At 48.8% G+C, this 14,578-nt stretch overlaps 1 protein-coding gene across 3 annotated transcripts; it reads left to right on the forward strand.

Annotated features, from left to right (window-relative positions):
* Window positions 1-193: 193 nt before the first annotated feature.
* On the forward strand, window positions 194-13,100 carry fam131c (family with sequence similarity 131 member C). Of its 3 annotated transcripts, none has more exons than XM_042343688.1 (7): window positions 194-350; window positions 7,276-7,400; window positions 8,411-8,446; window positions 9,479-9,572; window positions 11,299-11,481; window positions 12,033-12,143; window positions 12,565-13,100. In XM_042343688.1, the coding sequence occupies exons 1-7, from the start codon at window positions 302-304 to the stop codon at window positions 12,918-12,920; spliced, it is 954 nt and encodes a 317-aa protein (XP_042199622.1). In that variant the 5' UTR covers window positions 194-301; the 3' UTR covers window positions 12,921-13,100. The 3 variants fall into 3 exon arrangements, with proteins under 3 accessions (XP_042199622.1, XP_042199624.1, XP_042199623.1); XM_042343689.1 differs by lacking the exon at window positions 194-350 and adding an exon at window positions 3,956-4,171; XM_042343690.1 differs by lacking the exon at window positions 8,411-8,446.
* Window positions 13,101-14,578: the final 1,478 nt, after the last annotated feature.

Raw genomic sequence — 14,578 nt, forward strand, 5'->3', positions numbered from 1 at the left:
TGAGAGGTGCAGCTGTCTGGGAACAGCCGGGTTTCCTGCCACAGGATCCCGAAGCCTCAAGTTCCTTCTAGTCTTAGTCTCGGTTGCTTTTATTAAAAAAGAGGTTGGCTTCCACAGGAAGTCGGCCACTTTAACAAGGAGGTGGGCTTTGGCAGCGGGGAGAGAGGGAGGCAGTCGGAGGGACTCCACTACGAAGGCGGGGGGAGGTGGGGTGGGGACATGAAGAAAGCCAAGTGTTCACTGAGTGAAGGGAAGACATTTATTGCCAGGCTGCAGAAGCAGCGACTTTGCAACTTCACCGATGTCTGGGATCCTCGTCGACCCCCAAAAAACATGGTGGGATAAACCCGGTGAGAGAAACCATGGTCTAGAAGCCCACGGGGTAGGGGCAATGAGGGTTGGGGGGTGGGGGGGCTTCCGATAATGGTTGTTCGGAGCATGTTTTAACCTGATGTTTTTGTCCTGTTGAGGAACGTTATCCTCAGGGGTTATGCGTTTAAGAATGTTGGATCTCCCCCCCTCACGGCACTAACTATTTTCAAGGACTAGAATTCAATCCCAGCCAATGTTTTGCTCAAGGGCCCTGTTGAGGAATGCTGTACACACTGCACCTGCCACCCTCCACTCAATCATTCCAAGTGGACAAGTGGAGGTTAAGCATCGACTCAAAGAAAGTGTCAAAAACGACCTACAACAAGCTGTCGTTCTGTTAAGTGGATCTCGGCTCGGCTCACTCGGGCAGCTCTCTCGCCTCGGTGTCAGAAGCTTGTGGGGGTTTCAAGCCCTCGTGTCGGGACATTGAGCTCACTGTCTAGGCCGACACTCCAATAGCAGCAACAAATTTCATTTACATATTGCCTTTTACGTCAGGAGGATGTCCTGTAAGGGGAGGGGTGAGAGAGACAGGAGACATACCACATGTAAGTGGTGTCCGGTTTGGACACCCTTAAACCTCGGTGATGGGTTTCCTTGTGTGTCAGACCAGTGGCCAGTGGCCTCATGACAGTGCATGGGAAGTTTGTTGGCACGGATCAGACGCAGCATTTGCCTAGACTTCAAAGTAACCCATTGTCTGAAGCCCTGGAGGTGTTTTTATGTCACAAGGAGAACAGATTTGGGTAGAACAATAAACCAGGATCAAATCATGGCAGAAATGTTGAATAGATGTTTTGCTTTGGTCTTCACATTGGAGAGGGAGGATGTGACAATACCAGAGGGACAGGAAAGACTGGATTAGTGAAGGGGAGAAGATTAAAGGGATTAGTGTACACAAAAACATTGTAATGGATAGATTAATGTTCGACACCCGAGGGTACAAAAAGAAGCCGGAGAGGAAATTGTCGGGGAATTAGTCTATGATCTTTCGAAACTTTCAGAATTCAGGGGTATACCGAAGGATTGGAGGCTCCAACAGGAAAAGCGCCATTTTCTAAGAAGAGAGGAAGAAACCAAGCGAGTAACAATGGGGTGCAAAATGAGGTATTGGTCGCAGTATTGGGAGATTCACTCCCTGCGTTCGTCCCACTAAGTAACAGTCACGAAGGCTGTTTGTCAGAATGACTTTGTCGAAAGGGTTTCATCCAAGAGCAAAACCTATTTCGCCCTCAAAACGCACAGTCATTACACTTTACCGTGAATCCTGCAAAGCGCTTTGAGAAGTATGAAACCCGAGGACTTTTAATCAATAGGATAATGGGTCGCCATGAAGTTGTGAAAGACCTAATTCTCCGAACTTGCAATGTGTTAATTTATTGAATGCTGGTGGTCAATTTAACCTCTTTACGATGTTTAACCAGTCAACTATTTATAATGGACAGCAATGCACCGGAATGCCAGCCGAGATTATGAGCTCACATCTCATCATGGGGCTTGAACCCGCATCCTTTTGTTAATAACAATAATCCTTGCATCCGCTCTATGTAGCTCCTTATCATGCCACTGAAACGTCCCAAAGCGCTTCACAGGATGTACTGTAAAGTGGAGTGACTTGTGTATTTTGCGAGCGAGACTTTGAGATAAGACGCCGAGACCGGGTGAAATATCAGACCTCAATTAGCTGCAGAGTTGGGTGTTGGACGGTGTTGGAGACGCAGATCAGAGTGCAATAACCTGGCAGTTCCTCTGGAGAGTGATGTTGTACAACGAGCGATTGAGCGACTGCAGGATCCAGAGCAATATCCCTCCTCACCAGCGAAGCCGTTCCTTCAGGTGGTGGTTGGGTAGGTTCTCACCCGGGCTGGCTCTGCGACGGCGGGAGCGATTGACCGGCAAATTCCTTTTAGATTCCCGTCGATGACTCCGCTCCGCCATTAGATCAGGATGGAGCAGAGTTCCTGCGAGTCGGCTTCAGTCCTCGAGGCAAGGGCGGAGTCCTGTAGCTCAGTGTTTGGAGCCCTCGCCTGGCGAGCGAGAGGGCCCGGGTTCGATTCCCGGGCAGGGGAAACCTTTGGCAAGTTTACTTACTCCGCACTCCGCCGTTTACCTTGCAGTAAGCAGGAGCTCGGTTGTTAGGGGTTAATCGATCCATGGCTGTTTGTGGGGACGCTGCTGTGCGCGATTGGCTGCCGCGTTTCGTCCACAAAATATACAGTCAGTTCACTTTACAGTCTGTTCCGTGAAGCGCTTTGAGACGTCTCGATGAGGTGATCAGGCGCTCTATCAAATGCAAGGATTATTATTGTTATTATAAAAAGAAAAACAGCTGCAAAATAAAAGGCTGGATTTAAGAATTTTCCAACATTCCGCGTGATCCTCGGTTCAAGATAACAACCGATCATTGCATTTGATGCGGAGTCGTAAATCCGGTGCCTCATTGTCAGTGTCGCTGTCCTTCGAGTGCAGTATTAAACCCGTTTTTTCCGGTGTCCTGACCAACAATAGCGACAAGAACTTGCATTTATGTAATAATAATAATAATAATAATCTTTGCATTTGATATAGCGCTCTTCACGTCGGGAGGACGTCCCAAAGCGCTTCACAGAACACACTGTAAAGTGAATTGACTGTATATTTGTGGGCGAACGCGGCAGCCAATTGCGCACAGCAATGTCCCACAGACACTCGTAGATTGAAAATGGCCAATTTATTATTATTATTATTAGGCGTGTGGAGTGTGTCTGTCTGTGTGTATGTCTGTCTGTCTGTCTGTGTGTAGGTTCTGTCTGTGTGTGTGTATGTGTCTGTCTGTGTGTCTGTTTGTCTGTCTGTCTGTGTGTGGGTGTCTGTCTGTGTGTCTGTCTGTGTGTGTCTGTCTGTGTGTGGGTGTCTGTCTGTGTGTGTGTCTGTGTGTCAGTGTCTGTGTGTCAGTGTCTGTCTGTCTCTGTGTGTGTCTGTGTGTCTGTCTGTGTGTCAGTGTCTGTCTGTCTGTGTGTGTGTCTGTGTGTCAGTGTCTGTCTGTCTGTGTGTGTGTGTGTGTGTCTGTGTGTCAGTGTCTGTCTGTCTGTGCGTCAGTGTCTGTCTGTCTGTGTGTGTGTGTGTGTCTGTGTGTCAGTGTCTGTCTGTCTGTCTGTGTCTGTCTGTGTGTCTGTCTGTGTGTGTGTGTGTGTGTCAGTGTCTGTCTGTCTGTGTGTCAGTGTCTGTCTGTGTGTCAGTGTCTGTCTGTCTGTGTGTCAGTGTCTGTCTGTGTGTGTGTCTGTCTGTCTGTCTGTGTGTGTGTGCGTGTGTCTGTCTGTGTGTCAGTGTCTGTCTGTGTGTCAGTGTCTGTGTGTGCGTGTGTGTGTGTCTGTCTGTCTGTGTGTGTGTGTGTGTGTGTCTGTGTGTCAGTGTCTGTCTGTCTGTGTGTGTGTGTGTGTGTGTCTGTGTGTCAGTGTCTGTCTGTCTGTCTGTGTGTCAGTGTCTGTCTGTGTGTCAGTGTCTGTCTGTGTGTCAGTGTCTGTCTGTGTGTCAGTGTCTGTCTGTCTGTCTGTGTGTGTGTGTGTGTGTCTGTCTATCTGTCTGTCTGTCTGTCTGTGTGTCTGTGTGTCTGTGTGTCAGTGTCTGTCTGTCTCCTGTGGTCGCGGACACTGATTTACAACAGACGTCAGTGGCCGCACAAAGGCTTCCGATCAGAATGTGACTGTCGGTCCCCCGGTCCCGGGGCTGCGGTGTGAGCGGCTCTGTGGTACAGAGTGGACCCCCGAGAAGAGACCCCTCTCCCCCCTCCCGCTCGCTATGGGGGGCTGCTGCTCCACAGGTGAGACCTGGAGATCAATCCGACAGGTTCCCTCCCTCCCCATCCCTCCCTCCCTCCCTCTCTCCCTCTCCATCCCTCTCTCTCCCTCTCTCCCTCTCCATCCCTCTCTCTCCCCATCCCTCCCTCCCTCTCTCCCTCTCCATCCCTCTCTCTCCCTCTCTCCCTCTCCATCCCTCTCTCTCCCTCTCCATCCCTCCCTCCCTCTCCCCATCCCTCCCTCTCTCTTCCTCCCCATCCCTCCCTCTCTCTCTCCCTCTCCATCCCTCCCTCTCCCTCTCCATCCCTCTCTCTCCCTCTCCATCCCTCTCCATCCCTCTCTCCCTCCCCATCCCTCCCTCCCTCTCTCCCTCTCCATCCCTCTCTCCCTCTCCATCCCTCTCTCTCCCTCTCCATCCCTCCCTCCCTCTCTCCCTCTCCATCACCTCCATCCCTCTCTCTCCCTCCCCATCCCTCTCTCTCTCCCTCCCCATCCCTCTCTCTCTCCCTCCCCATCCCTCCCTCTCTCTCCCGCCCCATCCCTCCCTCTCCCTCTCCATCCCTCCCTCTCCCTCCCCATCCCTCCCTCTCTCTCCATCCCCATCCCTCTCTCCCTCTCCATCCCTCCCTCCCTCTCCCTCTCCATCCCTCTCTCTCCCTCTCCATCCCTCTCTCCCTCTCCATCCCTCTCTCTCCCTCTCCATCCCTCCCTCTCTCTCCCAATCCCCCCCTCCCTCTCCATCCCTCTCTCTCCCTCTCCATCCCTCTCTCTCCCTCTCCCTCTCCATCTCTCTCTCTCCCTCTCCATCTCTCTCTCCCTCCCCATCCCTCTCTCTCCCTCCCCATCCCTCTCTCTATCCCTCCTCTCCATCCCTCCCTCCCTCCCTCCCTCTCCCCGTCTCCCTCCCTCCCTCCTCTCCATCCCTCCCCATCCCTCTCTCTCTCCCCCTCCCTCACTCCCTCCCTCCCCCTCCCCATCCCTCTCTCTCCCCCTCCCCATCCCTCCCTCCCCATCCCTCCCTCCCCATCCCTGCCTCCCTAACTCCCTCCCTCTCCATCCCTCCCTCTGCCTCCCCATCCTTCCCTCCCTCTCTCCCTCCCTCCCCATCCCTCCCTCACTCCCCATCCCTCTCCCTCCCTCCCTCCCCCTGCCTCCCTCTCTCCCTCCCCCTCCCTCTCGCTGCGTTAATGTTTAATGTGTTAATGGCTGCCTCGGAATTGCCAGCAATGTCTGAATGCAATCAGTGTGGTTTGCTGTTGACATGGTTACTTGCTCCAGTGTGTGTGTGTACCACAAAGCCAGGACTCTTCCCCCCCACCCCTCCCTCCCTCCCTGTATCTGCCTCTTTGCCCAGCAGCAGGTAGACTTGAGCACAAACACAAGGAAAGCCAGTCCCGGTGTCACGTTCATCGGAGGTTTTGTCGGGAATATTCTAGGGCTGCATTTATTTCCGAGATGGCCTGTTCCATCATCTGGCCCCGTTGCCCTCGCTCCCCGTCACTTCCATCCGTCCCGCAGTTGCAGGGGCTCCGGCTACCGTTATATCTGCCACGTTATTACTGACGGTGAAAATTGGACTCGATGGGATGTGGTGACTGAGAATGAAGGCAGTGCGGTCACTGGCCCTCCCTGACACACACCCACACACACACACATATATATATATACACCTTGGGATCATGAAGGAACAGGTCGTGCATCCCAATGGGAAGCAATCAACGGGAATAAAACTGCAGCTCGGTTTACCCTTCAGCAAGAGGAGAAAGTGGGATGGGAGGGATGGGAGGAAACGCAATGAAGAGAGTGAGGATGGAAAAGGACACAGGAGTGTAAGAGAGGAAGCGGTCAGAGCAGATTCATAATATAATCATCCTTGCATTTGATACAATGCCTGATGGCGTGTGTCCTGGCTCCAGAGAGGTTTCCTTGCTCCGCACAGAACCCGTTGTTAGTCGATTGGCGGATCGCTTTCCATGGGTAATAATCCCTCCAAAATATAATCATTTGGTCACTCAATCCATCACTGTTTGTGGGACGCTGCTGTGCGCAATTGGCTGCCTCGTTTTGCCTACAGAATACACAGTCACTCCACTTCACAGCATATTCTGTGAAGCGCTTTCAGATGTGATAAGATGCTGGATCCAACGCTAGTTATTATTATTAAAGTGGCCAATCTAGCCCAAAACCTTTGAGGAGAGGCATTCCCAGCAGTGTCTAACCAGTGAGTTACCAACATCAGTGCTTTATACCCTATGTTGGCAAAGATCCACAGACAAACCAGAAGTGAACTGCGCAAGAGGGGTTTGTTGTCTGGGGCTCGGGATACATTTGTGGGGACATTTCAGGAGGAGACTAGGCTCACAGAACGTCTCATAAACATTTACAGCCAGCTGAGAGTCAAAACACACAGCCATGATTTATTACAGTCTCCGGTTACCATTGAAACATGCTCCTTTGGTTGTAAACCCATGTCCTGAATGGACACGATGCAATGACCTTCCTTGTGCTTTTACAACCACAGATCGCATTAGGAGATGCTGAGGTTCCTGACTGTGATCAGATTAGCTATGCCAGGTCTCCGCCCTGAACTTTTGCCTGATTTCATTACAGGAGGTACCAGACATTCAATTGGCTCAGATTGATATCACAGAGCTTATTACAGACGGCTTCATATCGAACAGGGAACAGTTTACCGGCAGAAATGTGCACTGCTCACTCCCCGGATGTTAAAGATCTTGTGGCACTGATGAAAAACTGAAAGGAGTTTCTCCCAGTGTCCTGGCCAACAATCTACCCAGATAGATAGATTTCTTATTGCAAAAGGGATGAAGGGATACGGGGATAAGGCAGCGTCAGGTTATTAGCTGGAGTTAGATTAGAAGATCAGCCATGATTGAATGGCGGGGCAGAGGCTCGAAGGGCCGAATGGCCTACTCCTGCTCCTACATGTTATGTTATGTTAAACCCATTCATTCACCTCCTAGTTGTTGGCGGGAGATTCTTTGCGTACATAGACTGCACGTAACAATAATGACTGCAAAGCACTGTGAGATGTTCCGACCATATCAAATACAAGGGTTAGAACAATGTGCAAGTCTTTGAAGCAATATTATTTTATCTTCCCCAGAACCTCTGACAAATATTGCTGAGAACCTCCCAGAGACGAGAAGCACTGCTCAGTGTAAGAATCTTGCATCGAGCGAGGAAGAGAAAGAATCTCCAGCGGCCTTTGAAGACCATAAAATCTGCAAGGTAGCAAGTGGCCACGACATGACAGGACTCCGCTCGGGAGCTCCTGTGAAGCTTAGCTTGTTCACAGAATAATTTACTGAGACGTTTGCTCTTATTTCTGAGAACATTGTAGAAACAAGGAGGTGAAATGCTCCTGAAAATGTTTCTTCAATGTCGTTAGCCTGGCTCAGTTGATCAGGCTCTTGCCTCTTGAGTCAGAAGCCTGTGGGTTCAAGCCCCACGTCAGGACTTGGAACCCATATAGTCTCCGCTGACACTCCAATGCAGTGCTGGGGGGAGCATTGCATTTGTGGAGGTGTCGGCCTTCGAATGAGACATGAGGGCTTAAACCGAGGTCTCAACTACCTGTTCAGGTGGATGTTAAAGATACCGTGGCACTATTCAGAAAAAGAAGGGAGTTTCTCCCGGTGTCCTGGCCAACAAATGATCCTTCATGTTGTGGGTGTTTGTGGGACATTGCTGTGCACAGTTTGGTTGCTTTGTTCGGCTACAAAATACAAAAACACTGCAGTTTCCAGGAAATCCTGTGAATTGCTTCGAGACGTCCTCCCCACGTGAGAGACGCTGTATCAAACGTAAGGATTATAATGATTATAAACAAAACCAGACAGACAGAAAGCCCCAGAGACTCCTCACCCCTGGGGAAATTAACCCACGAGCATGTGGTAGACAGGAACACGCAAGCCAATTGGAGGGACAAGTAGTTCTGGTTTTGAGTTCTGACGAAAGGTCTTTGACCTGAAACGTTAACTCGTTTTCCTCTCTCCATGGATGCTACCTGATCTGCTGCGTGTTCCCAGCGGCCTCTGTGTTTATACCAGATTTACAGCATCTGCATTACTTTGCCTTTTGTTTCTGGTTTTATTATCTGCTTTGCTGAGAGTTGGTGCAAAGCTACACTGTGTACTCTTTAGACCAAGGAAGGTCTCTCACTCTCTGGGGAAAAACAACCTCCAGTAGTTCCGTTGATAGATACAGTGACTGATTTTGTCTGATGCTTTGCGTTCCAGCAAGACAGGACCGATTTCTGCTGGGACCCCATTCAGGTCGGTGTCTCATCCATTCTCTTTGCTGCCTGTTACTAACCCACCCTCTGAACACCGGGCGGGCTGAGGGTCCCATTGAAGCGGGGAGGTCGTGTGTGTGGTTGTGGGGGTCATCATAATGTATTAAAGTGGGAAAAAATAGTGGTCATTCAATCCACGACTGTTTGTGGGACACTGCTGTGCGCGATTGACTGTCGCGTTTCGCCCCACACAATACGCAGTCAATTCTGTGAAGCGCTTTGAGATGTCCCAAAGATGTGATAAGGCGCTATATCAACTGCAAGGATTATTTGTTATTATGATTGATATCCTGTATAATGAGGTGTAGGGATTTGCCAGGGTGTTACGTGACAGAACTGGGGACATCAGGGAGTGGTCAGGCCTCTGCGATTTAACAGCGAGTGTGCATTGGTTGCGTGTATACTCACTCTAACACACTCTCCCCAGACCTCTACATTGTGCAGTCCTTACATCCCACATCACTCCCTCCTGTATGTAATTTACAGGCTTTTAAAGCTCAAACTTGGCATCACAAAATATACAGTCAATTCACTTTACAGTGTATTCTGTGAAATACTTTGAGACGTCCCAAAGACATGATAAGGTGCAATATCAAATGCAAGGATTATTATTAATATTATTATATATTATTATTATCACTTGATCCCTACCTCTTGATTTACCTAATCCTTTCCCTTCCCTTTCTCTGATCTCCTCCTAACGGCTTTGCATTTTATACAGCGCCTTATCACATCTTCTAGACGTCTCAAAGCGCTTCACAGAATATACTGTAAAGCGGAGTGAAGGTATATTTTGTAGGCGAAACATGGCAGCCAATTGCATGCAGCAGAATTGGTGTATTCTTTCAAACTTTCACCATGCTCTGGACTCTGGAGCTTGCCCCAAACCCAGATCCCATCAGGAAGAGACCCACCATGTTCAGGCTGTTATAGTAGTCTGTCTGTTTGACATGTTTGATGTATATTATTAATTTACTGTTTCTCTGTTAATTATCTTCTCTGTCGGGCTCAGAATTGCTTTGGCAGCAGCAGTGGAATTTTTTCTGGCTCCAAACAGACTCTGAATGGCTATGACATCAATGCGTTGGCAAGATCCTCACTCGTTGGTAGGTAAATACACGTCATTGATGAACATTTTGGGGTTTCTCGGGCAGATATGTTGCTGAAAAGCCCACCAGCCGTTAACTCGTTTAACTCAATAAACACTATTTTACAAACCAAAGTGCTGTGTATATCGGAAGTACAAACAGGACGGAGGTCCGAAGGTTGTGAGTTCAAGCCGCACGAACAGGACCTTGAACCCACATAGTCTCTGCTGACATTCCACTGCAATACAACAACAACAACTTGCATTTGCATAGCGCCATTCACGCCAGCCGGCGACTTGGAGCACTCCCTAACACTGGGGGAAGCGCTCCCCAGTACTGGGGAGAGAGCTCCCTTGTTGAAGGTGCCGTCCTTTGGATGAGACGGTAAATCGAGGTTAACTTTTCAACTTATTTTTACGCCATTCTCTTCAAAGAAGGTGTGAGAATCCCAATTCACGCTCTCCCAGATCCCAGGGAGGGGCTGGAGGGAGAAACCATTCCGGGGAGACTGGCGTGGGTTAAGGAAAGAGGAGGATGTTCAGTCGCGAACGTGTGGTTTAGAACAGGACACAATATAACCACGTCTTTCTGTCCGTGTAATAATTATCCTCACACATTTGTCCGCCTACTCCTTCCCCCTCCCCCACCTACAACTGTACATATTGCCAGGCAACTGGAGTTTAATGTGATTGTGATAGCAGGCGAGGAGTATAAAGAGTTCTGAAATCAAGTCTATGACCTACAGTGTCTCTTTGAGGGTGACACTCACGAGCGTACGTTGAGAATTTATGTCCTATGAGATCACCTAAGACGAGGCTCACCTCCAGGAGCACGGGATTTTGTAGACTGGGGAATAATCAACTGTGGCTTGTGTAAAATGAATTGACAATCAATTTGAAACAGCTGTCAGAGCCGGATAACCTCCAGCCTCAAATATGTAGAAATGAGTAGAAGTCAGCCAGCAGGCAATTACAGGCCTCATCGAGAGCCTTCGCTATCTCCATAATTGCTATGAACTCATACCTTCAGGAATGGCCATGTGTAGAGCATCAGGACATGAGCTGGAGCCTGAGCTCGTTGCAGGACTCAGGGCCTCACCAATCTATATTCCTTTTTACGTGTGCGGGTCATAATAATAATAATCCTTGTGCCTTTGGTATAGCACCTTGTCAGGCCAGAAAGACATCTCAGAGCGCTTTACGGGATTTACTGTGAAATGGAGTGACTGTATTTGTAGTGTCAGGTTAGACTGTGTGAGTTCAGGTCCGGACGTGGGGCTTGAACCCACAACCTTCCAACTCAGGGGCGAGAGAGAGCGCTGGGACTGAGCCAGACTCAACACAGGTTTTGTGGGTTGTGATGTTTGAGCCTGTGTTCGTGGTGGGGAATGCATTGCATTGTCAGCCACACTATCCTTCAGATGAGACGTTAAACCGAGCTCCCGTCTGCGCCTGTTCAAGTGGACGTAAAGGATCCCGAGGCAAAAGAGAAGGGAGTTCCTTTCTCCCGATGTCCTGACTGACAATCCCGCAAATAAAACTGAGCATTTGTTTCATGGCTGTTTCTGGGACATTTCTGTGGCCAAATTGGATGTTATGTTCACCGACAAATACACAGTCACAATTTATGGTAATTCCTGTGAAGCACTTTGAGACGTCTCGAAGACATGATAGGGCGCTATAACAAAAGCAAGGATTATTATTATTATTATTATCTGCCTGCATCTCTACCTCCTCTGTTGCAGGGCTGGTTCAAACAGTGAAAGATCACATCACAAAGCCTACAGCCATGGCCCGAGGCCGGGTGGCTCATCTGATCGAGTGGAAGGGCTGGAGTGCCCAGCAGAGAGGCTGGAACCGGTCACTGACGGATGAAGACTATTACTCAGACCTCACAGATGAACTGAAAGAAGCTCGGTTTGCGGCAGGTACATCAACAACAACTTACATTTATATATGGCGCCCTTCACGCAGAGTAGTGTCTCAGAGCACTTGAGGTCAATTAGCCCCAGAGGTACAGGGGCTGATTGAACTGCAGATCGGGTCTCACTCCCACTGAATTGTTAAGGATAACTTGGCCCATCCACAGGTGGACGTTAATACATGATGCTATTTCAAAGAGGGGGGGGTGGGGGGAAGGCGGTGGGAGAAGAAGATACGTGCGTTAGCTTTGGGACTGAGTTGCCTCCAAGGTAACGTGCCTGCCAATGAAATACTGGAATCAAGTCAACCGTCTATGGCGGTCTCGATAGTCTAATTCATCTGCAGTATTCCAAGTCACTGTTGATGACAGAACAGCCAATTCATCACGTTAATACTTCAAGCAGCAAAACAGCTACTGGGGGCAGGGAAAGTCACCACATTTAGCAGTAATTGCTGTAAAAGTGCTTTGCAATGTTTCGAGAAGAATAACACGCAATAAAAATGCTTCTTTTTTCCTTCCTTCCGTCTTCCTTCCTTTTCTTCCTTCCTCGGGCAGGTGTGGCTGAACAATTTGCCGTCACTGAGGCCACACTGAGTGCCTGGTCCTCGCTGGATACGGAAGAGGTGGTTGACGGGACCAGCCCGAGTGTAACAGATAACCCTTTTGGTATGTCAACAACATTCTGGGGTAAACAGCGAGCCCGATCACTCACAGTTAGTGTTTAGCTCTGGGAGAGATGTTGTTTTCCAACCTCCAAAACATGTAAACCCCGAGAAAGTGAAATAAAAATTTTAAAAAAAGGCCTTTGTGGAGATGAACACGAAATAAAATAAGATTATTTGCCTCAGGATAAAGACAAAATGGCGAGTCAGAGGTTCTCTGGGATTCTGGGATGGATTTGCAGAGAGCAAGCGCAGGTTGCCTAAAAGCTCCCCCATCAATGGTCGGGCTGAGGTACATGAAGCTCCAGGTGCTCTGGTTAAACCATAACACCCCCCCAACTGCCACCCCCGGGAGGGAAGCGAAGGGAGGGACCGGGTTGGTGGGTTTAAGCGAAGTCTAATGGCGGTATTACTTTTATTTCAAGATACGGAGGAAATAGTTCCCCAAGATCACCCTCTGAGCGGATCCCAAGGCCTTTACTGTCTGAACGTGGAAGGCAGCAGCGCAGAACATGCCACCCCTGGCCTGTCGTGCCCAGCCAGCCTGGCTGAGGAGCCCTCGCAAGGCAAGGCGTTCTCCCCTCTACATTCATCCCAGGAGGCGTCCGTCACAGGAAGTTTACTGACTCACGAGCCTCCCAACTTCTTGTCTCTGCCCGATGCCAACGTGTGTGGCCTGGCATTAAACAGAACACTGGGCCAGAGCACAGACAGTTACCAGCAGCGCTCTCACTCTTACAACAGCATGTCCGGCATTGAGGACGACGTGTTTTATAACTAGACAGGACAAGAAGGTCTTTAAGGTTGCTCTTTAACATAGAGTGTACTTTCAGGCTGCAGTGCCCATCCATCCCACCATCAGCAGAATTCTCCAATTGTCCTTGTGGTTTTNGTGGTTCATTAAGTCCTGGGTTTCTCTGTGTGAATGTATTTTTGTTGGTGTGTTTTTGTTGGTGTGTTTTTGTTGGTGTGTTTTTGTTTGTGTGTTTTTGTTGGTGTGTTTTCATTGGTGTATTTTTGTTGGTGTGTTTTTGTTGGTGTGTTTTTGTTGGTGTGTTTTTGTCGGTGGTGTTTTTGTTGGTGTGTTTTTGTTGGTGCTCATTCAGGCTCAGCTTTTCCTGCAAACTGAACCGTGAAAAATATTTTTGATCAAGGTATTGTCTCTTAAGCCAAACCATATCGGAGGCAAAGGCCTCGGACTGGATCGGTGTTAGGCAGAGCTCTCTCCTTTTTACTGATTAACAAATCCAGTGGGTGAGAAGTTCCGATGGGTGGGAGTGAAGTTCCCCTTCACTTTAGCCCATCCCGTTCCCAAATCGGACCCTCACCCAGATGACACCCGTGCCATGACCCCCCACCCAAAACCGTAACTAGCTCCAAATGCAGTGGAAATGTTTAGTGTGCTGCGGTTTATTCTGCTACTTTCAGCCTTTGACTTGGAGCTCAGCTTGTCTCTCCTGTGTCTTGTCCAGATGAGCTCTTGCTGTTAAATCCTCTCCCTTGAAACCTGGGAGAGGGGGCTGTGAGACATGTTTTAGTCATTTCAAGAGTAAATCATTGTTTTCTGGGGTGGGGCGGGGTGGGGTGGAAATGAGGGGCTGTGATTAACACGTGGAAACCCACCGATTGTCTCCCTTCTTCAATCCGTGTCGTGACCTGTATTCAGAATTCAGTCAGTTACAAGATTAAATATTATTGAAACTTGTGATGGGATTTTTTTCGTAATAATTTTCGAAGCAGATTTCTTGAATTTTTTTTTCCCTCTTGAAGGTCTGTGAACTGGATCACATCTTAATCAGCACAGCCTGACCCGGAAGACCTTAAAAATGGCAGCAAGTTGAAAAATATACAGTTATTCTTAAAATATGAATAAGATAAAATATTCATACAATAAACCTGAGGAAGATGCCTTCGCAGATCAGCATCCAATCTTAATATATCCTGACCAATTGTTCATTAGCACTCTTGCCTCTGAGTCAGAGGTTGTGGGTTCAGGTCCCCCTTGGGCTCACAGTTTAGGCTGACACTCCTTTGCAGTTAGATAACGGAACTAAGCTCCAGTCTCTTTGGGGGAGGCGGGGAGTTCAATTCTCTCTAATGCCCAAAAGGTGTCAGATTGACTCAGTTGATAGCACGCTTACTTCTTGGTCCAAGGGTTGAGGTTCAGGGATATTGAGATCCACCAGTTGACATTGAGTGCAGCGGAGAGTTGGAGGACAGTGCTGCATTGTCAGAGATGTCGGCCTTTCAGGTGAGATGCTGAACCGAGCTCCTGCCTGTATGTTTTAGGATTCCCATCGTAATATTGAAAAAGTTAAACCCTCTAGATGACGTGATCATTCGTGTAATTAGTGTTAGTGGGAACTTGTGTGTGTGACAATCTGAAACATTATCCCGTGTGAAGGGCACTAAATTAATACAAGATGTTATTGTAAACCT

The sequence above is a fragment of the Callorhinchus milii genome, unplaced genomic scaffold (assembly GCF_018977255.1).
Source record: "Callorhinchus milii isolate IMCB2004 unplaced genomic scaffold, IMCB_Cmil_1.0 Scaffold24, whole genome shotgun sequence".
In the NCBI taxonomy this organism is placed as follows: Eukaryota; Metazoa; Chordata; class Chondrichthyes; order Chimaeriformes; family Callorhinchidae; genus Callorhinchus; species Callorhinchus milii.